This window comes from Desmodus rotundus, chromosome 3 (genome assembly GCF_022682495.2).
Source record: "Desmodus rotundus isolate HL8 chromosome 3, HLdesRot8A.1, whole genome shotgun sequence".
Lineage (NCBI taxonomy): Eukaryota > Metazoa > Chordata > Mammalia > Chiroptera > Phyllostomidae > Desmodus > Desmodus rotundus.
In genome coordinates this window covers 61714776-61740554 of record NC_071389.1, presented here as the reverse complement: position 1 = coordinate 61740554, position 25779 = coordinate 61714776, and the positions used below count along the sequence as shown (strand labels likewise).

Genomic DNA, 25779 nt, shown 5'->3' with positions numbered 1-25779 from the left:
CAGGGCTGGCCAGTTTAGATGCAGACTGACTTTGGCACTTTTCATAAATCCCACCAGAAGAGTTGCATGCTTCCAGGAGTTGGAGCACGACTTACGATGATGTCAAACAACATTCACTGCATAAAACAGCTCCATCAAGGTGTAGAGCAAAATGAGAGAGCAATGTTGTGTGACTGAGCACTAAAATATCTCTTGAAAAAAACCTGACTCCAAAATATCTACATATATTAATAAAATTGTTTGTTGTGTATTTACTTAATTAAAACTGGAAATGCTTTTGTGCTTATTTGTACTCTGTCTTCAATTCTCTTAGGCAAAGTGGAAAAGTCCTCTAAAAGAGAACCTAGCTGTATATTTCCAGGCACAGTTTTTTTTTCAAGTCATCATTCCCACCAAAAAAAGGTCGATATATTTCAACTTCCATGAGCCACACATAATAAATGAACAAAATATCAGCCCTGGCTGGTGTGGCTCAGTGGATCAAGCACCCGCCTACAAACTGAAAAGTCGCTGGTTCCTTTCCCAGTCAGGGCCCATGCCTTGGGCTGCAGGCCAGGTCCCCAGTAGGGGGCGTGCAAGAGGCAACCAATCGATGTATCTCTCCCTCTGTTTCTCCCTCCCTTCCTCTCTTTCTAAAAATAAATAAAAATCTTCTTTAAAAAATCATAGAGGAGACTACTCTAACCTTGCAGCTTTATTTTCTTACCTCACAAAATCCTGTGCCTCCATCACCTTTTACAAAAATCATTTTTAAAATAACAATTCATTTTGCCTTCCACAACACACTCTACTAAAAATACTCTTTCTACAGTCACAATAACTTACTCTCCTAAAACCAGGGGCGCTCTCTCTGTTCTCATTCTACTTGAACTTTCTGCAGCATTCAACATATTGAACAAGCTTTGCTTTGTTCATTCTATTTATTAGTACCTGCTATAAACCAAGTACTGTTGCAAGCACCTTGAATACATCAGAAAACAAAACAAAGACCTCTGCCTTACCCTGACCCATGTGACTCAGCTGGTTGGGTGTGTTCCTGCAAAGCAAAAGGTCACCGGTTTGATTCCCAGTCATGGCATATGCCTGGCTTCAGTCCCCGTCAGGGTGCGTACTAGAGGCAACCAATGGATGTTTCTCTCACATCGAGGTTTCTCTCCCTTTCTTCCTCCCTTCCCCTCTCTCTAAAAATAAATAAATAAAATCTTTAGGGAAAAAAAAACAAAACATAACCTCTGCCTTTATAGAGCTTACATTATACCAGGAGAGACACCATAAACCATAAGCCTCAGTACATGTATAGAGCTTATTAGAAGCTGGAGACTGAATCGCTCTGTCTGAGTAGCAAGGAAAGGACTTGCACTTTGGAGGTGACAGTGTGAGTCAGAGACTTGAAGACAACAGCTATCAAGGGACAAAGTCTCTTCAGTCAGTGATTTCCTAAGCATCTCAAGCTGTCAAGTATAATCGGATTTCTTATGGAAAACAAAGTCAGGAATTGCTTCACATTTGGGTCTGGCAAGTTCTGTTGATTCTCTCAAACCCACAGCCGCTGTCTCTCACCACTGCCCCCACTTTATGAGTCCAGGGTCTCGGACGTTAAGCTGCCCTCCCTCCTGGGCTCCAGTCTTACTCTTCTCTACCCCATCCCCCCATATTACTGCCCGAGAAATGTTTCCCTAAGATAAAAATCAAATCCTCTCGCTGCCTTTTTCCTAAAATAGAGCTCCTGAAATTGGTAACATGCTTACAAAAATTGGTTATATGCTTACAAAAGATCTCTCAGTAATATACACACTGAGAGACACCAGTTCATTTCTCAATAGAACATACCTAGAAAAAGCACAATAGGATCATTTTTTTCCTTTGCAACAAGGGCAAAATTTCTATTCCAGTTTCAAAAACCTTAGCGCACTTTCACTGCTGTTGTAACTACCTGTAATTAAAATAAACAGCAAAGATACTACAAAACTGCTGGTGGCTGATAAAGCTAAACTGAATTTGACCGCAACCCACATCATCAAAAGTAGTTGGTTTTTGGTTTTTAGAGCTGGCACCAAGCAATTCAAAGCATGTGAAGCTAGCTCAACTAAGCGCACAGTGCCCAGGCAAAAACACAGCATGGACTACTGATAGAGATCTGATCAGATCACTGGGGAGGAATAGGGAGTAGGGAGGGGCCGTGGGAGGAGGTTGCCTGAGTCAATGGTGAATAGTCTAGGACTGGATTGGCTGAGAAGCGGACTACCTCCAGAGTGCATGGAATTACAGGCCAGAAGATACAAAATAAAAGAAGGGCTCTCTCTCTTCTTCCTCAAGGATGCCTGGATGATCATGCTGTAGCTGCCTGCATTTCCCAACAGATGGTATTTGGGATGGGAAGGAGCTCTGGGTGCAGCCTAGGATCAGGCTGCCCTGGCAGAGGGTGGCAGGGTTATTCTCCCTTGGGTGTTCTAGAGGGAACAGGCTCTGAGGCAGAAGCCTGCCATTTTTCCAAAATTGGATAGTTTTTGTATATTCTCTTGTTTTAGTTTGTGAACTAACCCTATAGAAATAAGATAATTAAAAACTAATGAGAGAAATGATAGGAGAACTCAAGTGTTTAAGAGTTTAGCCTTAATTGATAGGTTTAAGTGACTAATGTATGTGGAAAGCTGTTATTCCAAAATTGTGTAACTTTTGAAGAAAGACCCCTTTCCTTTATCCCAAACCTTTGCCTCCAGAATTTTGCCTAGAAGGTGGCGGCAGGCAGCAGGACCCCACTTGCTGCTCAGTAACCCCACTACTCCTTAGCAACAGAGTTTTCTCTCCACTCTGAATGCAGGTCCACAGGGTGTGGGTGCTGCTGAGAGGGAACCAGAATCTCAGGAGGCTGCCTGGGGCTGTTTCTTCAAGGCAGCATAGTTGAGGGGAGAAAATTCACTGTGCAAGGAAAATCAAGGTCATCATTGAGAAGAAGGTGTTGACAAGCATCAGCTCTGAAGGATAAGTTAATAAAGACAATAAGCCTCAAGAATAATAAACGTGACCATTGCTAACATACACTGCCTGCATGTCATATGCAAGAAACTCAGCGCTTCACACGCTATTCAATCAACCTATGAGATAAGATGCTGCTATTTCTGATCCTTTATATAGTAGTATTTCCCAACATTCTACATTTACTCCTCTTCTCTTCACGTATTTAGAACTTTTTTTCTTGGGTGAATAAGAAACCTGGGGCACCCAGCAGTTAGAAAACTTGCCTGAACTTGAACAGTAAGTGTAAAGGACTTACTAATTCAAGTCCGAGTGAAGTAAGACTGAAAACCAGAGAACGAGATGTGAGTCAGAGACCACGAAGACAGAGGTCAGGTTGGAGGATGGGCAAGGGATGGGTTGGGGCAAGTGGGTCTGAGCTGAGGCCAGGAAGAGTGACAGAACGCTGCAACCCTGGTGTGTCACAGAAGCGAGAATGGCTGCTGAGAGAAACCATGAAGGACTGCACCGGGGTAATGGAAACTGTGCCGACGCAAAGAAGTTAAAAAGGATATTTTATTCTATTGTGGTCAGAACACTTAACATGAGCTCTACCTTCTTAGTAAAGATCTAGGTATACAGTACAGCAATGTTAACTATAGGCACAGTGTTGTTCAGCAGAGCTCTAGAACACACACATCTTGCTTAACTGAAACGTTATAGCCATCCAATAGCTTTTATTGAGTCAGTAATTCAACATGTATTTATTGTACCCGACTATCATAGTCCACTGAGGCTGCTCTAACAAGTTGCCACAGACTGGGTGGCTTACAAAAAACAGAATTTTTTTCTCTAGAAGCTGTGTGAGTCTAAGGTCTGGATGCCAGCCTGGTCTGGTTCTGCTGAGGGCTGTGGCCTGGGCGGCAGACTGCTGACTCATCGCATAAATACATCTTCACGTGGTAGAAAAAGGAAGAGAACTCTCTGGAGCCCCTTTTATAAGGGCACTCATCTTATTCAGGACAGCTTTGGCCCCTTCACCTGATCGCCACCCAAAGTCTCACCTCCTAAAACCATCGCATGGAGGGTTAGAACTTCGTCAATGTGAATTGTGGGGAGACACAAACATTCAGTTAATCACACCTACTATATGTGAGGTACTCTCCTAGATACACCACTGAAAAAAAGGAGAAAAAGTGCTGGCCTTATGAAAGTTACAGTCTAGTTGAATAATAATAAATTAAATATTAAACAATAAAAATAGTAGATCTGATATGCCTTGTGATCATTGCCAGCTTTTTTCAAGGCAAAACCCCAGTGGAGCTGGATTAGGAAAATTAGGACAAAGAAGAAAAACGACTTCCTATCCTGCAGGCAGAGCCCAGTCCCCGGTCTAGCAGAGACCCTCCTGCTACAGATAACCCTGGCTGTACGGCCACGTTCTTCCAAAGGCTTAAGGGTGTGGCCGCTGTCAGAATCAGGAGGCCAGCTACCTCGTTTTCTGGCTTTTGAATCCTTTTCTATGACTTTTTCACAGAAAGGTTGTCTGGGATATGCTTGAATACCTTGCAGGAAAGAAAACATTTTACTTCTCAATGCAACCCGCTCTGGAGAAGTTCAGTTTGGGTTTGGTTTTTTTACCTTATACTGATGAGAGTATATCTTTGTGAGAGTTCATCTTGACCTTGAGTCTGTCACTAAAAGCATTTTATGTTCTCAGTTTTGGATTATCCACAAACTAATTTTTAAAATGTCCCCAGGATTACGAGTTTTCAAACAACACTCTATAAAGCCCTGGGAATTACGAGGAAGAGCTCCTGGAGGTCGGGGGGGGCGGGGCATGAGGAGCCCAGCAGACAAGGCCTCTTATAAGTAGTCCCTGGAGCAGCTCCTCCTTTATCTGTTTTATCTTTCAAGCTTCCAAGAGGATTTCATTGGAAGAAAGGATTGCAGTTAGAAAAAGATTAAAAATTCCTGTTCCAGATATTCCCATAAGTCATTAGTGTAACTGTTGAATGAAACAGGATTAAGAGCAGGGCACTGAGGCGCACTTCCCTGCATGTTGCCAGCGATTGCTAGCATCTTGGGTGCAGCTGGAAAACCATCTGTGAACCAACCTCGCTGTTGCACAGGGATCCCCGAGGGTTATGAAATGTCTCCCGTGAAGCTGTCAGAGTGTGTTCTTCCGTGTTTCACCATTTCGTTGGTGTCAATAGTGCTGATTCTAATGATCTCATTAGAATGAACTGGGATATTTCACCTCAAAAGGTTAAACATAGAGTTACCATGTGACCCAGCAATTCCACTCCTAGGTATATCCCCAGAAGAAATGAAAACACATGTCCACAAAATAACTTGTACACAAATGTTCGTAATAACAGCATTATTCTTAGTAGCTAAAAAGGGAAAATAATTCAAATGTTCACAGTTTATGAATTCATAAACAAAATGTAGTATATCCATACAATGGGATATTATTCCACCACAAAAAGGAATAAAGTACTGATTCCTGCTACAACATGTATGAACCTTCAAAACATTATGCTAGTGAGTGAAGTCAGGAACAAAAGGTCATATATCATTCCATTTATATTAAATGTCCAGAAAGTGAATGAATGGTTGCCTAGAGATAGAAAAGATGGGAGGTGTGAGGGTGAAGGCCAAATGGTACAGGTTTTTTTTAGGAATGATGAAAAACGGGACAATTCTGCTTATTTTTATACTTTAAATAGGTGAATTGTATGACATGTGAATTACATCTCAATAAGACTGTTAGAAAAAAACCTACAAATGCTCAGGCCTCCATAGATTTTTTAAAATTTTTCTGAAATGGGACTTGGACATCAGCACCTAGGCACTGCTACTCAGGAGCCCACACTGAGAACCACTGATTCTAACTGTGGCTAATGGGAAGGGAAACGACTCATTTTGAGGGAGGCCACGCTTTCTCTCAGTGATCACCCTACCTTTCTAGAGAGGCTCTCATAGTTCTTGGATATTCCTTCCCAGAATTATGCCTTTGATGGAGCCCAACCTGGAGTTTGCAGGTACCACCTTCTCCCTCCTTGTGCAAGTTGTATTATTTAACCATTCCTGGTTTTCAGGCCCGCCCCCACCCCCCCACCACTATTGCCCACAGTGCCTCATGGATCTTCAGCAGGAGCGGGCATTCTCATTTTCAAGGTTCCTTCTATATCCCGGGGTGCCATCTGACAGAACCACGAACATCTGAACTCATGGGAAGCTGCTTTGTTACCACCTCTTCATTGACCAAAGGAGAATCCGTTTGTAAAACATTACTATAGACTAAAGTCCTTTTACTAGGTTCCAGAGCTTCAGCTTCAGCTTGATTATGTTGATGTTACTTTTTTGTTTTTTGCTTTTTGTTTGTTTGTTTTTTGGTGAAAAGGAAAGGGATTATTTATTTAAAAAGTTATACAGACTTAGAGTAATGACTTAATGTCTTCATCAAAATACTAAAGTCCTTTAGAATGCCCTCAAATGCACACAGTCCTTCCTTCTCCCTCTGCCCAGTCCGGAGTACCGTATCCCAGGAAAAGAAGTAGAAGTCTGTGGTTCAGGCAGCCCCTCAGTGCTGGCACCATCTGCTGTGACGCCGCAGTGATCTCCAGTTAATCCAAAACCATGTGGCACCTTCTAATGGCCCACCAGCAAGAGTCCTTTCATCCCTTTTCTTGCCGGCAAGGTCTCTCCTGCTTCCTAAGCCATGTGGCAAAAGGGAGCACCCCAAAGCTGCACAGTCCCAACTTTCGCCAAAGCCACATGGTCCCAAAACCCGCGCCTGGGTTTAAATCCCAGCCCCAATCTTCCTCTGCAGCCCCATTTCCAACTCCTCCCACAATCAGTTACACCTGCAAGCATTCCCGTATTCTTTTTTTAAAATATATTTTATTGATTATGCTATTACAGTTGTCCCATTTCTCCCCCTTCACTCCACTCCATCATGCATACCCCCTCCCTCCCACATTCCAACCCCATAGTTCATGTCCATGGGTCATACATATAAGTTCTTTGGCTTCTACATTTCCTATACTATTCTTACCCTCCCCGTCTATTTTCTACCTAACATTCATGCTACTGATTCTCTGTACCTTTCCCCTCTTTCCCCCACCCCACTCCCCTGTTGATAACCCTCCATGTGATCTCCATTTCTGTGGTTCTGTTCCTGTTCTAGTTGTTTGCTTAGTTTGCTTTCGTTCCTGTTTTAGGTGTGGTTGTTAATAACTGTGAGTTTGCTGTCATTCTTACTGTTCATATTTTTTATCTTCTTTTTCTTAGATAAATCCCTTTAACATTTCATACAGTAAGGGCTTGGTGATGATGAACTCCTTTAACTTGACCTTATCTGAGAAGCACTTTATCTGCCCTTCCATTCTAAATGAAAACTTTGCTTGATAGAGCAATCTTGGGTGTAGGTCCTTGCCTTTCATGACTTGGAATACTTCTTTCCAGGTCCTTCTTGCCTGTAAGGTCTCTTTGGAGAAGTCAGCTGACAGTCTTATGGGAACTCCTTTGTAGGTAACTGTGTCCTTTTCTCTTGCTGCTTCTAAGATTCTCTCCTATCTTTAATCTTGTGTAACTTAATTATGATGTGCCTTGGTGTGTTCCTCCTTGGGTCCAGCTTCTTTGGGACTCCCTGAGCTTCCTGGACTTCCCGGAAGTCTATTTCCCTTGCCAGATTAGGGAAGTTCTCCTTCATTATTTGTTCAAATAAGTTTTCAGTTTTTTGCTCTTCCTCTTCTCCTTCTGGCACCCCTATAATTCGGATGTTGGAACGTTTCAAGATGTCCTGGAGGTTCCTAAGCATCTCCCCATTTTTTTGAATTCTTATTTCTTCATTCTTTTCTGGTTGGATGTTTCTTTCTTCTTTCTGGCCCTCGCCATTGATTTGAGTTCCAGTTTCCTTTCCATCACTATTGGTTCCCTGTATATTTTCCTTTGTTTCTCTTAGCATAGCCTCCATTTTCTCATCTAATTTGCAACCATATTCAACCGATTCTGTGAGCTTCCTGATTACCAGTGTTTTGAACTGTGCATCTGATAGGTTGGCTATCTCTTCATTGCTTAGTTATATTTTTTCTGGAGCTTTGATCTGTTCTCTCATTGGGGCCATTTTTTGGTCTCGGCACACCTGTTGCATAGTAAGGGGCGGAGCCTTAGGTGTTCACAGGGGCAGGGGTAACGCTAGTCACTGTGCTGTGATGCTGTATGTGGGGGAGGGGCCAAGAGGGAGCAATGGCACTTGCTCCACTCTGCCAGACTTCACTAACTCCCTCTGCTACCCACAATCAAATTGGGCCCTTCTGGTGCTGATTCCCAGGTGGGCGGTTTTGTGTGCATTCTAAGACCCTGTGTGTCTCTCCAAGGAACTCTCCTGTGAGTCTGGGAGTTTCTCCCGCTGCTGCCTCAACCCCCACAGGTGTTTTCAATCAGTGGTTTGAGGCTTAATTTCCCCGAGCTGGAGCCCTGGGTTGCGAGGTCCATCACCCGGTCCACCAGCTGCTGCAGCTTTGCCCACCCCACTCCACAATCCGCCACCTCGCTGGGTCTGCTAGCCACCACCTTGCTGCGAGTCCTCTCCATCCGGCTGCCCATCTCTTCCCCTCCTACTGGTCTGGATGTATGTTTCTTTTTTATATCCTTGGTTGTTGGACTTCCATACAGTTTGATTTTCTGTCAGTTCTGGTTGTTTTTTGTTTTTAAATTGTTATCCTTCTTTTGGTTTTGCGAGGAGGCACAGTGTGTCTACCTATGCCCCCATCTTGGCCGGAAGTCTGATGTTACTTTTTTGGAGTACTGCTCCATCACTTGCATTTCTAGGCCTGGGGCTAGGGGGTCCATGCCTTGGCCTCCTCCATCTTGGCAGATGCTCTTCTTGCAAAGCTGCAGTTCAGGGTCCATCAAGACCCTCAGAGCTCCCTTTCCTGCAGTCTTGTGGGGTTCTCTTCTACATTTAGGGAGCTGGGAAGTCCCATGATGTTTCCTGACTTTGTTTTTACCTACTTCAGGGGCAAAGAACAGACCTGAATGCATTATACCTCTTGCCTTGCCCCAGGGACTGTTCAAGAAAACTTCTGAATTACTATTCCCTGAAGCAGTTAGCTCGGTCTACTGCTAGTCACTAAGAACACTGGCCTTGTTATCAAACAGAGGTGAGTTGGAGTCCTGATTCTGCTACTTGGTAGGGGAGCGGCTTTGGGCAAATCATATTTACTATATCACATACTTTTCATCTGTGAAGTGAGGATAATAAAGCCCACCTGGAAGGACTGTTATAGGGATTAAATTGCAACATTAGATACAATGTGCTTGGCTCAGCATGGGTATAAAATAAATTGCTAGTGATTATTTCCCCCAGGCAGTTGTAAGACTGGGAGATCTAGCCCCTCCGTCAAGATTTCTGGCATACAGATATTGCCTCCCCTCAATTATATTCAAAGTATCTTGTCCCATAAACATGCAAGCCTCTCATACCAAATTCCTATCCACATTCTTCAAATCAACAGTCTTCTAGAGGAAAGGGAGAGGGAATGGTTCCTTCCCTCAGGGTCCCTCATCAGCTTCAACAATGCCCTAGTCTTAAGGTACACTTGCAAATGTCCTCAGAGCATTTGCTAAGGCCACCACTCATACACACACACACACACACACACACACACTCCTGGGAGCCAGTCCTGGGGGGCAGGACCACCTCGAGTCTTCACAAAGTCCCTGAGCTGAAATGTATGAATTCCACCACATATCGCTTTGCCACTAAAACCCAGGAATATCTGTCTCAGTACTGATCAGTTTCCCCCCCCCCTCCAACTATTTACAGGAAATTTATAACTCACAATCACTTGGAATAGAATTAACTGCAATACAGCACCTGCTATCTGGCAGGAAGTTTTGGAATAAATCATTAACCAGCAGATAAAGGTCCACCTATTAAAGTCTTCTGGCCTGCTTTAAACACACCTCTTCCATGTTGTCTTAGCAGTCAGAAATGGTTTCCTCTTCCCTTCTTCTGTATTCTTATAATAGCTATCTTTATTGAAAGCTTATTAGTTGTTCCTAGATCATACAGTCAATAATTGGCAAATCTAGACTCCAACTGTGCTAAGTTAAACAGTGTCTTCCCAAAAATTCATGTCTACTGAACCTTGGAATGTGACCTTATTTGAAAATTGTCTTTCAGTCAAGTTAAGATAAAGTCATACTGGATTAGAGTGGGCCCTAAATCCAGTGATTAGTGTCCTTATGAGAAGAAATTTGGGAGCAGAGACATAGGAAGAAAACAGTAAAGAAGGCCACTTAAACATGCGAGCAGAGATTGGAAGCAGAGATTGGAGTTAGGCTGCCACAACAAGAGAACACCAAGGGTTGCTGGCAACCACCACAAGCTAGCAAGAGATAAGAAGATTATTCCCCAGAGTCTTCCGAGGGAGAACGGCCCTACTAGTATTGGTCTTCCAGCCTCCAGAACTCTGAGAGGATACATTTCTGTTGTTTTAAGCCTACCCACTTTGTGGTAATTTATTATGGCAGCCCTAGAAAACTATTATTATACCAGCCTAGGTCTGTCAAGTGCCAAACATCCTCAAGCTTAACCACTATGATATGCTGCCTTATGTTTGCAGCACCTAAACTGTCCTTCACTGTATATTAAGCAAATGCCTCATATTTCAACAGTAGGAGGCAAATGGTACATTTAGAAGTTGTGGGGGAGGATGGGGAGGAGGTAGAATTATTCTAAGGTAGAGAATGGGTAGGGCTATTTTCTAGAAAATATGCCCAACCGTCATTATAGTCTGAATGTGTGATTTAGAAGAGAAGGGGAAATGATTTTCCTTATGAAGGAAGTATGATATACTAGAGGAAAAGAAGGAACTACAGTACCAACCATGAACTAGCTCTGTGATAGGTACATGATATTCAGGTATAGCTGCTTCAGCACAATTTGACTTGGGAACATTAGGACGTAGCCTCAAAAACAAACTATTAAACTTTCAGCCATTAAAAATTCCTAAGCTCTTTACTCAGCTGCACCTCATTCCATAACTCCCATATGACACGGAGCAGACACAACTTTTTAGTTGAATAAATGAATAAGGAAATGAATACTGAAGATGGAAGAAATTTAGAGGTGTCAGAAATGAAATGGTCAACAACCAGGAAAGTCAGATGTAACGTAAGCTTCATGAAAGGAGGCTCAAGAATCAGAGATGTCTGCCACTAACATTTGGTAGTCAAAAGCCATAACAGAAGCAAATGTAGCAAAATATCAATATTTGTTAAGTCCTGGTAATGAACGTAGGGTGTTTATAATATTATTCTTTATAGTTTGGTATGTTTTTAATGTTTCATTTTAAAAAGAACAGCAATTGATCAGCAACATAACAATTGCCAGACCAAAATGGGTCTGTCAAATTGACATCATTGAAATCACTTTACTTTGATGGGTTCTGAATCCCTTACTTCATCAGCAGAGCTGGTATAGTTATAGCGAAATACAGTTCATTGCTGCACATGAATGGGCCAATACTTTGGGTGGAATCTATGGAAATATGTATATGAAAGGACAAAAAATAATCATTTCCTTGGGTGTCTATACTCCTACTCCTGGAAGTTTATGCAAAGAAAATGATAATTCAAAAGAAAAAAGATGGGGAATATGGAAGTGAAAATGTGAAGGACAAATATTTTATAACAATGAACAACTGGGAATTGCAAGGTAACCACGGAGGACTGTTCATCACTGCTCCCACTCTAGACACAGCACGCTCAGCTTTGCCTGGCTGGCTGTGGTAGCAGCCTCCCGCTGGTCTCTCTATTTCCGCCCTTACACCTACAATCTACTCTCTACTTAGCAGCCAGATCTACTTAGTGATCTTTTTGAAAGGAAATGAAATCACTTCCCCACTTCTCACCACCCTCACAGCTACCCACCCAGTTCTGAGCCACCAAATCCTGGGGCCTGAATTATGGAAATAGCTCCCTAACTGATCTTCCCTATTTCATCCTCCTTCCTTCAAGGCAAGTGTTAAGTGCTCCTTTTCAAATCATAAATCGGATCCTGTCACTCTTCTGCTCAGAATCCTCCAGTGGCTTCCTGTCTGACTCAGAGTGAGCTCATATGACTCAGAACAATGTCAGAGTAAACTTTTATGTTGGCACACAAGGACCTCCTACCCTTCCCAGTCACACCGAACCCTTTTCATTGACTGTTCTCTCTACTTATACGTTCTTTCTCCATAGGTCCACATGGCTCATTCCCTCACTTGTTTCAAGTACTAACTCAAATCTCCCCTTTTCAGAGAGGTCTTCATTAACCACTGTACTTTGTTTTATTTATTTTATTTTTTGGTTATAAGTAAATAACATTTATAATCTTATACCTATTTTCTTATTCAATATTTTTCAACATACAAAATACCACTTACCAATACAAAATAAATCTTACCACTTCATAAAGCCTCATCCTACTCCCCTGTTTTATAGTTCCTCTTTGTGTTTATCATCTTCTAACATAGTAAATCATTTACATAACATGTTTAAATGTCTATGTGCTCTGCCCCAAACACACATACACTAGAATTTAAACTCCAGAGGGAAAGGAAAATACATCTATTTTGTTCACAGCTGTTTTCTCAAGTACCTAGAACAATGTCTGGCACTTAATTGACATTTGATAAATATGCATATTTGTGAAATGAAAGAAAAAACAGTTAAGTAAATTGGGTAATATCAGGATGATGGAAGATTAAGCAATCAGAAAAAATACAGTGTATGAATGTGGAAAAAGACATATGGTATTATGTTAAAGTTAAAAGCCGAATCCCTGTGTTGTAATCAAAACTACTTTGGTGTGTCTTTGGCAGCATTTTTCTTTTCTGGTTCTTTTGCTTTCTCTTTCCTTAAATATTGGGGTTCTGAAGTTTGTCTTTAGTTTTCTTGTTATTTTTATCTACCCTCGTAGCTTCAAATAGCCCCTAGTCCATTTCTAGTTTACTTGGCATATTGTCCAAACAATGGTTGGGGCCAGGGCTGTTTTGAGACCCACCCATATTACTCATGTTACTTTGTTTACACCTCTATTAGAATAACATTCTGGGAATAGCTGTCTATTCCTCAGTATCTCCCAGTAAAATGCAGGATAAGATGCCTAGTACATACTAGTAATAAATGTTTGAGTAATACAAGATAATGAATAATAAATTAGATGCCGACTGTGAGCCAAGTACCTCTAAGAAACTTAACATTTATCATATTTAATTTTCACCGCAGCCCTACTAAGGTAGACGTAATAGCTTCATTATACAGGTGGAAAATGAAATACATTTATAATGAACAGTAACCAAAAGATATGCAGACATTAAGTTAGGTGTTAAAGTGGCGGGCTTGTAGATGGTTCTTCTCTTTCAAAAATGTTTAGTACTGTGGTTAGGCTGTGTGTGTGCCTTTGTGTGCATGTCAGTGTGTGATCAAATAAGTTGGCAAACACAGCAGCAAGGAGCTCTAGGGCAGGGTCTGGGAAAAGGGAGAAACCCAAAGGCTCCAGTCAGCCGAGACCAGACTCCACCAGTGAGCAGTCCGCGAGGGCGGGGAGTGCCCACTTTCGTAGCAGCTACAGGTTCCACCCCCGGAAACGATTCCTTTCCGGGAGGCCTACCGGGCTGCATGCAAAAGACCTGAGGCAGTGGGCGGAGCCACTCCTGAAAGGCCTCAGCCGAAGGGGCGGGAAGGATTGGCCCGCGGGCTGGCACTGGTTGGCTGCCGCAGGGAAGGGGCGGGCTCTGCCCGTGGCCCCGCCTCACCGAGGGAAGGCACCGTCGCTTGAACCTGTAGGATAGGGAAGGAGTTAGGGTACTGAGGGCCACGTCGGGACACGTAGGTTTGCACCGTTCGCCCTAGAGGCAGGGCCGGAAGTGCCGCAGTTTAAGCCCGCGCCCCTCTGTTTTCGAAGGGGTAGCGCTCTTCCTCCGGACCTGCTCCGCCTCGGCTTCTCGCCCCTCCTCCGGAGGCTGAAGCCCCCAGCTTAGGTGGGGCGGCGCAGCCTGAGCTCCCGGACCCGGAAGAAGTGCCATCCCCCGCCTCGCCATGGAGCCCACCGCGCTGTCCCTCACCGAGGAGGACCTGACTGAAGTGAAGAAGGACGTGAGTAGTACTATCTTGCCCGGGCTCCCACGGGTTGGGGGCGGGCGGGGATAGATTGGAGCTCCGCGGGAGACGAACGCGGAAACTCGGAGTCCGGATAGGGGGTCGGAGGCGGAGCCTGCGCATGGGAGGAGCAGACAGGGCCTCCTCGAGCCCTGCATCCCAGGGTTCTTAGTGTAACTGATCCCCTGGCGACTTGTTAATCCTTAAATCGCTAAAAGCAGGACTTGGGTGTCTGAAACCTTCGGTAGGGCGTTTCTTCGAGGTCTGCTTCTAGCCCACTCTTCACCCATCCCCTGGTGATTAAAGCCCCGCCCCCTGCGCTTCGGAATCGCGTTGTCTGGGATGGGCGGCTCGCATTCTCCTTTGAGTGTGACTCCCAGGCTGCTGGTTTTACCGGGAGCAAGCGCTGGACCAGATAAAGGACCCCAAGCAGTGGAGTAAATATGTGAAACTCTTACAAAGGGGGTTGGGGGAAGCTCAGCAGCTGAAAGCACAACCTGGAATTCCCCGAGTAAGCTAACGCCCACATATTTAAATTGAGGGGAGGGGGATAAATACCTGTAGCCGAGAATACTTTACAAGCAAACGTTGAAAATATTCAGTAGTTAAATTTTGTTCTTCTGCTTAGATACTGCAGAAAATTTTAGCACTCATTCATAAACAGTGGCTTTGTTGAAATAAGACTTGTTTCTCTTTTTCCTATGCCTTTAGTTGTCTTGCTGTCTGAGACTTGTATGAGTGTCTGCCACTAAAATAGTTTATATATCAATTCAAATTAAAAACAGAAACGCAACATGAAGTGCACTCTGGCTTAACAACTCAAAACTTACAAAATCATCTTCGTGAACTGGACAGGACAACAGCTTTTCAAATGTTCATCTACTTAAAATGTGCTCGTTTTGTCTCCGCTGTAAGGTTTATTACGTTATACTCATGATTACAGTTGGATTCCTTGGCAGAAAGAACTGGACATGATTGGAACTTGTTCCTTAGTTCCCTCATTCAGCAGATATGTATGGAACACTTACTGTATGGAAGGTACTGTCATCTGGCCTTGATTGGACAGGTGCAAAAAATAACAATCAGGCCCCTGCTTTACAGTCTAGTTGAGAAAAGGCTGGGACATTATAATTAATATATAATAAATGAGTGCTGTCTTATTCAAGATGTGTGCCCGTAAAACCATGAACTCCAAGAGCTAGGCTTGCTATGTTCTAGGCACTGTGTCACACCATGTACAGTGTTCCCATTTAATCTTTACAACAACCTCTGAGATCATTCCCATTTCACAGCTGGTAAATTAGGCAAAGCAAGGTTACAAGTGGGAGGATTTAAAGCCTGTATAGAAACACAGATATGAAGAGTGGCTTCCAGGCCTTATTTTTTTCCCATGAGTTCGTTGATACTATCCATCTCCATGATTTCATTTTATAGCCATATCAGAAATTCATAACCTTGGGGAATCACAGATGGGTTTCAGGAAGTCTATGGAAAAAAGTATGTGCACATATTTTTCTTAGAAATTTTTGTCATGATATTTTCAAAATGGTTTATGACCTTAGAAGGTTTTTAAATTACCACCCACATGTTTGAACTTCCTTCTCTCTTAACTATAGGCACTTATTTCCAAATATCTGCTGGAAATCCACTTTTATATCCTGCAAATTGCTCACCTTGTGTAAAATTGAACTTTTTATCATCCCTCCCCCCAAGGCCACTTGCTATTCCTACTGTTTCTCTGTCTTGAATAGTATACCACCACCCATCCTCCTTCACTGTACTCCTCCCTCCCCTCTGCACCATCTAATTGTTTACTTCATCTTTTTGGTTGAATTTAGTTCAGTTTTATTAATATGGATTGCATGCTGCTGTGAGGCTGATAAATGCAGTTGAATCTCACAGTTCAAATATTTAAAACTAAGACACAATCCTAGCTTTGAAAAAAGCTTGATTTCTTAGGAAGAGGGAGATAGGCCTAAAATGGTAATTGCGAGTTGTAAAATACATTCATCCAAAAGACTGTCTGCTTAACATTCTGCTAAATTCAGGATACACAGTCGAACAAAACATACCTGGTTCTTGCCTACTTCAAACATGTAGATCATTAGGTTTGAAAACAGATAAATGTATAATTACTAGTTATGGTAAATACTATTAAGGAGACAAACAGATGTTGAAGCAATAACAGGGGGCATCTACTTGAGATAGGATGGTCAGGGAAGATTACATTTAAAGTGGTTCTACCCTGGCCAGGTGCCTGAAGTTATTAGTTGGAGCATCGTTCCATACACCAAAAGGTTGTGGGTCCAGTCCAGTCAGGTCGCATACCTAGGTTGAGGTTTGATCCCCAGTCAGGGTACATTTGGAAGGCAACCAATTAATGTTTCCTTCTCACACAGGTGTTTCTCTTCCTCTCCCTCCCTCCCTCCTTCCCTCTCTAAAAATAAACATATCCTCTGGTGAGGATTTTTAAAAAGGTAAAAAAACAATAAAGTGGTTCCTGAAGGATGTGACAGGACTGGGGGAAGAGCATTCGAGGCAGAATAAATTTGCAAAGGACCTAAGCAGGCAAGACTTTGGTGACTTGGGAAAACTGGAAGAAGGCAGAGGGTGCCCTGAGGAGAAGTTAGAAAGGTGGACTAGAACCACATTATGAAGTGTCTTATAGATTGTAGTAAAGTGTTTTGAGGTTTTTTCCCCAAGTGTAGTAGGGACCTATTGAAGAACTAATGGCATATCTTTAAAAGATCCCTCTGCCTATTGTAGGGACTGAGGAGAGCAAAATTGGGAATGAGAGGGAAACCAGTGAAGAGACTCTTAGAATATATACAGGTGAGAGATGATGTCATTTGGATTAGGGTGAAGGCAGTGGAAATGGCTGGAGCAAGAGAATTCTGCAGGCATTTTTGAAGTAGAACTGATAGACCTTGGTGATAGATTGGTAGGAGTTGAGAAGAAGAGATTGGAATGAGATTATTAAGTGGAAATGTCAAATCAGCAGCTTGACCAACAAGTCTGAAGATAAGAAGACAGATCTGGCAGCTGGGGGTGGAGGGGAGGGGATGCTTCGGGGGAGGAGGGGCTGAGGAGAAAGAACTCATGGACATGGACAACAGTGTGGTGATTGCAGTGGGAAGGGTGTATAAGGGGGACAGGTAGTAATGGGGAAAAAACCCATAAGAAATAAATTATTAAAAAGAAGAAGAGAGATCAGAGATGGAAATACAAGTATGAGATTGAATGAGTTCACCTAGGAAGTTGGGAGCTAGAAGGGAAGAGGGAGATCATAGAAGAGTTTTGAAAAGTAAGAAGTTATAGCCACAGAAATGGGAAGCAAGCCAGGAGAGGCATGCAAGACAAGAAAAGAATATTTCCAGGAAGTGGTGATCAACTGTGCCCATGCTGCTGAGAAGTAAGATGACTGAAAATTATCAGATTTAGCATGAAGAAGGTCATTGGTGATGTTGAGAAGAGTGGTGGGACGTAATGGAAATGCCTGGGAATGAATTGGGAGATGAAAAGTGGAGTCCTGCTGTATTGAAAAATGAATGTATACTTAGGGTACTGCACAGACAGGGGGCAGGGGTGCCTGATTTATTCTGGGGAGTTTAGGTAAAGCTACCTGAAGGAGGTGACCACTGTCCTGAATCTTAAAGGATGAATAGTGACTTGGAGTATAGAGAAGAGAAAATAAAACAAAGGTAACAACATAAAGAAATGTAGAGTGACGAACAGTTTAATATATTTTATTGATTATGCTATTACAGTTGTCCCATTTCCCCCCTTCACTCCACTCCATCGTGCATACCCCCTTCCTCCCACATTCCCTCCCTATAGTTCATGTCCATGGGTCATACTTATAAGTTCTTTGGCTTCTACATTTCCTACACTATTCTTACCCTCCCCCTGTCTATTTTCTACCTAACATTCATGCTACTAATTCTCTGTACCTTTCCCCTCTTTCCCCCACCCCACTCCCCTATTGATAACCCTCCACGTGATCTCCATTTCTGTGGTTCTGTTCCTGTTCTAGTTGTTTGCTTAGCTTGCTTTCATTCTTGTTTTAGGTGTGGTTGTTAGTAACTGTGAGTTTGCTGTCATTTTTACTGTTCCTATTTTTGGTCTTCTTTTTCTTAGATAAATCCCTTTAACATTTCATACAGTAAGGGCTTGGTGATGATGAACTCCTTTAACTTGACCTTATCTGAGAAGCACTTTACCCTTCCATTCTAAATGAAAACTTTGCTTGATAGAGCAATCTTGGGTGTAGGTCCTTGCCTTTCATGACTTGGAATACTTCTTTCCAGCCCCTTCTTGCCTGCAAGGTCTCTCTGGAGAAGTCAGCTGACAGTCTTATGGGAACTCCTTTGTAGGTAACTGTGTCCTTTTCTCTTGCTGCTTCTAAGATTCTCTCCTATCTTTAATCTTGTGTAACTTAATTATGATGTGCCTTGGTGTGTTCCTCCTTGGGTCCAGCTTCTTTGGGACTCCCTGAGCTTCCTGGACTTCCCGGAAGTCTATTTCCCTTGCCAGATTAGGGAAGTTCTCCTTCATTATTTGTTCAAATAAGTTTTCAGTTTTTTGCTCTTCCTCTTCTCCTTCTGGCACCCCTATAATTCGGATGTTGGAACGTTTCAAGATGTCCTGGAGGTTCCTAAGCATCTCCCCATTTTTTTGAATTCTTATTTCTTCATTCTTTTCTGGTTGGATGTTTCTTTCTTCTTTCTGGCCCTCGCCATTGATTTGAGTTCCAGTTTCCTTTCCATCACTATTGGTTCCCTGTATATTTTCCTTTGTTTCTCTTAGCATAGCCTCCATTTTCTCATCTAATTTGCAACCATATTCAACCGATTCTGTGAGCTTCCTGATTACCAGTGTTTTGAACTGTGCATCTGATAGGTTGGCTATCTCTTCATTGCTTAGTTATATTTTTTCTGGAGCTTTGATCTGTTCTCTCATTGGGGCCATTTTTTGGTCTCGGCACACCTGTTGCATAGTAAGGGGCGGAGCCTTAGGTGTTCACAGGGGCAGGGGTAACGCTAGTCACTGTGCTGTGATGCTGTATGTGGGGGAGGGGCCAAGAGGGAGCAATGGCACTTGCTCCACTCTGCCAGACATCACTAACTCCCTCTGCTACCCACAATCAAATTGGGCCTTTCTGGTGCTGCTTCCCAAGTGGATGGGCTTGTGCACACTCTAGGCCCTTGTGGGTCTCTCCAACGACCTCTCCTGTGAGTCTGGGAGTTTCTCCCGCTGCTGCCTCAACCCCCACAGGTGTTTTCACTCAGAGGTTTAAGGCTTAATTTCCCCGAGCTGGAGCCCTGGGTTGCTCAGTCTGTCACCCAGTCCACCAGCCGCTGCCTCACTGCCAGCTGCGGCTTTGCCCACCCCACTCCACAATCCGCCACCTTGCTGGGTCCACCAGCCCCTGGTTTGCCGTGAGTCCTCTCCATCCGGCTGCCCATCTCTGCCCCTCCCACCGGTCTGGATGAATGTTTCTTCTTTATCTCTTTGGTTGTCGGACTTCCAGACAGTTTGATTTTCTGTCAGTGCTGGTTGTTTTTTGTTTTTAAATTGTTGTCCTTTTGGTTTTACGAGGAGGCACAGTGTGTCTACCTACGCCTCCATCTTGGCCAGAAGTCCAGATTCAAGATTTGAATTGAGGTGGTTCTAAGACCGGAGCCGTGCTCTTGATTTCTCTATGCTTCTCTTATTTGAGAAAATGTATCCTTTTAAGTCAAGGGTGGAACAGTGTTTTAAATTTTGAAAAAATTAACTGATGGCATTTCAATATTAGACTTTTTATAACACTCCAGACTTCCACTTTCTCTTGAGAAATTGCAAGATCTGATAGCTGTGTAAAGGAGAAATTTGAGGGGGAGGAGAGAAGTAGGAAGTCCATTGTGAATAGTCCATGCAACATATAAGGACCTGAACTAGAGTAATGCTAATGATAGAGATGAAGTGAAGGGGCAGGTTGAATGAATATAAGGGGTAGAGTGGCAGGTCTTAGTGGGTGGGTGATCAGATGTGGAAAGTGAGTAAAAGAAAAAGTCAAGGATCAGTTGTGGATTTACAGCATTATTGGATGCTATATTATTGGATGGTGATACTCCCAAACGAGTTGAGAACATCAAAGGAAAAGAAAAAGGGAAATAAATTTGGTTTTGGACATGCTGAATTTGGAGTACCTTTGGGATATGTAGGTGGAAAAAGTCTTGATCACACACACAAATTTGGGAATCATTAGCCTATAGGTGGTAGAAATGACAACAGATTATGTTTTTCAAGTTCATCTTGTAGCTTGTCTCTCTATCCTCACAGCTTAAATTTATGCACTCAGCATATCTTATGTAAGATTTTGCAGCAATCTTCTAATTGGTTTCCTTTCACCCCAGTTTTTGCTCCCCCCAGTTCTCTACAAAAGTTTTCTTAATTGCTTCTTATTTATAAACCTTGGATGATTCTTTTGGTTACAGGAAAATGTGTGTTCCTAAACATGTTATAAAAATTCTCTTATGATTCCACCCCAGTTTTCCTTCCTAGCCACATACCTCACCACCCTGTCACATGAAGCCTGTGTTCCAGCTACCCCAGAATGCTCAGCATTTCCCCACTGTGCACCTTCATGCCTCTGGCAAAAGTATATAGCCTCTGTGAATTTCCCAGGTCTTGGAAGTAGAGTCAGTTGCTCACTCTGTGCTTCCCCAGTACTTGACCAATAGTCCTTTTTTTCTGGATAATATCACATCGTCTTACAATTATTGATTTGCGCATGATATGTACTCTCCACCTAAGCCATGTGCCCTTTGTATGCAGGATTCGGGTCTTATTGATCTTTGCATGCTCAGCACTTGTTATATTAGATATTTAGATACATGAAATGTTTGTTGTGTGAATATATAAATAAATCATTGTGGGGGTCCAGTGGACTGTGAAGTACAAGAACCCTTCACCTTACCTAGCCTACTTTTCTGCCACCGTATACTAGGGTATTTCTAAGATTTGCCATTGCCTTTTGCTCATAATGATAAATGTGAGTCAAATTAGTTATTGTGATTGTCACTAACATTTATTGATCACTTATTGTGTAACAGGTACTTTTCTAAGAACTTTACATGAATTTATTCCTCATAATACTTAGATGAGGAAACTAAGGCATATAGGAGTTAAGTTACTTACCCATGGTAACATGTGTAGTAAGTAGAGGCGCTAGAATACAGTCATTGGCATCAGACTATTAATGCCATTTATTGGGACCCATGTCATTTTTCTGATAATGTAAGTCCCCATAGCTACTTCTCAGATCTAGGCCTGTTTTCTGTGATTTGCTGTTCTTTGTGTCTTTAATATCTTCCACCATTTCACCATACCTTTAGGTTTCTTTCCCCCCCCCCACATCTTTCTACCTCCCTTCTACCAACTGAGTCACTGAGTTGCAGTCTTTCCAACTTGACCCCAAAGATAGACACATTATGGGCCCTTTTAGTTTAGTGGGGGGTTTTCTAATGGTTTTACTCTAAGAAGATGAATAATTAACAAACATGAAAGTTATAAACTATGAGACCTCTCACTAAGTTATCATCTCTGGTCCTGACTAATCCTGGATGCCATGATAAATGGTAACTAAAATGAATGGAAGCCTCTGATCTCATCTTTACCCCCAAAGGTGGCCCTCAGCAGACCTCCCTATTTCCACAGACCCAGGCCCTCTAGATTAGAATGGCCCCTCTTCACAATAGCCTGGTCTTTGTTTATAGGTGTGAAAATGAGATCAGAGCAGGACAGAAGATGTGAGGAATGTCTAATCTAGGACTTTTTTTTAATCCTCACTTGAGGACATGCTTATTGATCTTAGAAAGAGGGGAAGGGATGGAGAGAGAGAGGGAGACAAACTTCACCTGACAGAGAAAAATCGATTAGTCGCCTCTCCTATGTGCTCCAACACTGGACCAAACACACAGCCTTTGGGTTTGCGGGACAATGCTCCAATCAACTGGGCTACATGGGCCAGGGCTAATCTAGGATCTACCTTTGTCTACTTGGACCTTTATCTTAATAGCATGCATTTTTAGGAGCCTGAGCCTCCTGACTTCAGGATGTTTTTTCCCACCAGTTAAGATTCCTAATCAGTCACCTGCATGATTTCCTGAGGTGTTAAAAAAAAAAAAAAAAAAAAAGTAACATTAAAGGACATTTTATGTTTTTCAGGCTTTAGAGAATTTGCGTGTGTATTTGTGTGAAAAAATCATAGCTGAGAGACATTTTGATCATCTACGTGCAAAAAAAATACTCAGTAGAGAAGACACTGAAGAAATTTCTTGCCGAACATCAAGTAGAAAAAGGGCTGGAAAATTGTTAGACTACTTACAAGAAAACCCCAAAGGACTAGATACCCTTGTTGAATCTATTCGGCGAGAGAAAACACAGAACTTCCTGATACAGAAGATTACAGATGAAGTGCTGAAACTTCGAAATATAAAACTAGAACATCTAAAAGGTAAGTATGTTAGGTATATGAGAGTTCATTTAAATGTAACGATGCTTTTAAAAAGTAAAATTAAAAGAACAGTAAAACCCAAAAATGATCAATTTGCATTTTTAACGCTATAAAGTGTCCTTACATTGGAAAAGTGGAATATCACTTAATATTCTGTATTTATATTCAGAATATATACATATATGCATATTTATATATGTATAACAATATCATTCCTAGAAAATTTAACTGTAATAAAGTCCCAGGCTACTCAGTGGTTTCTTTCCAACATGAGCAGAATGTCTGGTAAATCTATTCAAAAGTAACCCCTGAAAGTGCACTTAACACCTAAAGAATAGTATATAGGCAAAGTATTTTAGTAAGTCCAACTCTGATGGTTTTTCTCCAATTGATCTAAGATGAAGTAGTTGGCTGTGTTGATAAGAATCATGTTATATAAATTTTACATAACTTTTAACACTAGGATCAAACTCAGTCTGGCAAAATGAGAGAGGCATGAGAACTGAGGCTGATGAAGGGAATAGCAAATTCACCTCCTGTGAATTTCTCACCCTAGAGCGCACACACTCACTGGTGGGGATGCTCTGTAGACTTGCCATTTAAATCCCCCCCCCACCCCCCAAACTCCCATCTCTCTGCCTCTCTCTCTTCAGAGCACTTGAATTTAATGTAAATGTGACATAGCTCTACTCCAACTGTTCTAGGCCCTGGGGATACAGAAATGAGTAATGTAGGGCCCTGCCCTTAAGTACGTCACAGTCTCTAAGTCCATGCCAAAAAGTCTATGTCCCTTTTTGAGCCATATCTGTTTCTATAGCATGGAACAGAAATACTGAATGTATTGTGAAGTTGAAAAACTAGTAGGAAAAAGTGACATAAATGTACTTCATAGGCTTTGCAAGTTTTACATAAAATTTCTTGACTCTGAAGGTTCTGTGCATATAGATAGTTATGGGTTGAATATTTGCTAAGCCTAACAGAAAGATAAATTGTGTTTGTGTTTATTCTTTTACACTGTGGTTAATTATAGCAATATTCTTTACATATGGTAAAATCCTTACATCAGAACAACTGCCGTCATTTAAGTATATTGTTTGGTTGAGAACCAGGACATTATTTAGTGGGAAGAGGAGACCTGGGATCTACTTCTCCCTTTCTGGGAAGTAGTCCTGGAATGGTGTGCATGACTTAACTGTTCTGGGCCTCTGTTTTCTCATCTCTGATAGTTAGAGACTATCCCACATGACCTCTAAAATTCCTTCCACTTCTAACATCCCGTGATTCAAGATTCAGTAATTGGCATTAATTAACTCATACATTTTAGCATATGCTGTGTTTAAACTTTGTTTTTATTGAGTAATGTTTTTTTGTATGACAGTATGCTAAAGAATATTAGTTGTGAAAGCCATTTCTTATTTTATGAAAGATTTTAGGCTACTTTATTTTTCCCAAGTCCTTTAATGGTTAAGTATATAAATATGCAAATTAAGTTCATAGCATGTCATTTAGCTTCCTTGAGACTATTTCCTTATCTAGAAAATGTAAATAATAGTACATACTTCATAGTTGTTCAGAAAAGCAAATCAAATGTGAAATGAGTGATGACAGGATTTATAAATTGCTATTTAAATTTTATGTGGTAGCTTTTAATCTTTAAAAAGTGACAAGATGGGCATAGACTCTGTTTTTGTTTTTTGTTTTTTTTTTGTTACTTTCTTATTGACACCTGTATAATTTCATTGTAGGACTAAAATGTAGCAACTGTGAGCCCTTTCCAGATGGAGCCACAAACAGCATCTCTCGATCAAATTCAGATGAGAGTAATTTCTTTGAAAAACGGAGAGCATCCACTATCATGTACCATCCAGAAGGAGAATCCAGCACAGCCCCCTTTTTTTCTACTGATTCATCTCTGAATTTGCCTGTTCTAGAAGTAGGCAAAACTGAAAATCCTACTTTCTCTTCAACTACACTTCCCAGACCTGGCGACCCCGGGGCTCCTCCTCTGCCCCCAGAGCTGCAGTTAGAAGGAACTTGTGGAAATTCTAGTGAGATGTTTCTCCCCCTAAGATCACGTGCTCTTTCACGGCAATGACAGTTCACAGCCTGTTAATGTTTTTAGTAATGAATAATATTTGAAAATATATGAATCTTTTTATAAAACTGTTACAATGACTTATTAACACCAGTACATGTCTTTTAAAACGCAATGCAAGCACACTTTGTAAATAGACTCTCTTGGGGAAAAAGAAGCATATTTTTAGATAGCTCAAGTAAATCATGTGGATCATGTACTTTTCAAAATTGTGTATTTTTTTATTGTATTTTTTCCATTACCATTTACCCCCCTAATACCTTCTTTGAGGTATTTAGTATGTTCACATTTTTTATGTTTTAAGACCAACGTTAATAGGGAACATTTCTCTATTTGATAATGGAGTCTTAGGCTGGGAATGATGTTGTTTTTCAGTGCATTTATGCTAGAAATTTTCACAATCTGACAGTCCTTTCCATCTATCCAACAGTAAATTTTCAGGATTAAGCTGTTTGTAATTGGTAATAAAGCCAATCACTGATGGGGAAAAAAACACCAGTGTTCCAAAAAAATCTCTTTCCTGCTCAGTTTGGCTTACAGACACTTACAGAGTCCCCTTCTGATGCGGAGGAACATCTAATTAGTTTGAGCCACCTAAGATCTCAATTAGCCAAAATACATTTATTAACCTTACTAATTCATGCTACTTTCTTGAGATTTTCACATTCTTTTCTTTAGCATTTTCATTCCAAAAGAAAAATCTTTACAAAAACCTGTTATTACCTGTAATTTGGTAAAATTCTTGAAAATACTTTTTCTGTACTTTCCACTCTCTTTTACTGAGGACCACTGTAAAAGTTTAAATAACTAGCACAAGATGTTTTTCTCTATGTGGGTATGTGACGGTCTGTTTTATATACTATTTGGAACAAGCAGGGCGTTAGTTTGATTTGACTTTTTGTTATATCACAAAGTTTGACTAAATTTATGCATTTATAAATTAGGTGCTCATTGTGTTCATTTAAAGTATAATTCTATCTATTTCCTGATATCCCTCAAATATATTTCCATTACTTGAAAAAAGCAGAGATGGACGCATGCTATTAACAATAAAAATTTTTGAATTGTT

At 41.6% G+C, this 25779-nt stretch overlaps 1 protein-coding gene across 1 annotated transcript; it reads left to right on the top strand.

The window, feature by feature from the left end:
- Nucleotides 1–13776: 13776 nt before the first annotated feature.
- BCL10 (BCL10 immune signaling adaptor) lies at nucleotides 13777–25779 on the top strand. The gene is made up of 3 exons (XM_024565559.4): nucleotides 13777–14112; nucleotides 22327–22615; nucleotides 24361–25779. Exons 1-3 carry the CDS (start codon nucleotides 14056–14058, stop codon nucleotides 24708–24710), a joined length of 696 nt encoding a protein of 231 aa, XP_024421327.2. The 5' UTR covers nucleotides 13777–14055; the 3' UTR covers nucleotides 24711–25779.

Coding starts and splice junctions, on each gene's coding strand:
- BCL10 (XM_024565559.4), top strand. CDS start 14,056: ATGGAGCCCACCGCGCTGTCCCTCACCGAGGAGGACCTGACTGAAGTG. Junction 14,113..22,326: donor TGACTGAAGTGAAGAAGGAC/GTGAGTAGTACT, acceptor TATGTTTTTCAG/GCTTTAGAGAATTTGCGTGT. Junction 22,616..24,360: donor AAAACTAGAACATCTAAAAG/GTAAGTATGTTA, acceptor ATTTCATTGTAG/GACTAAAATGTAGCAACTGT.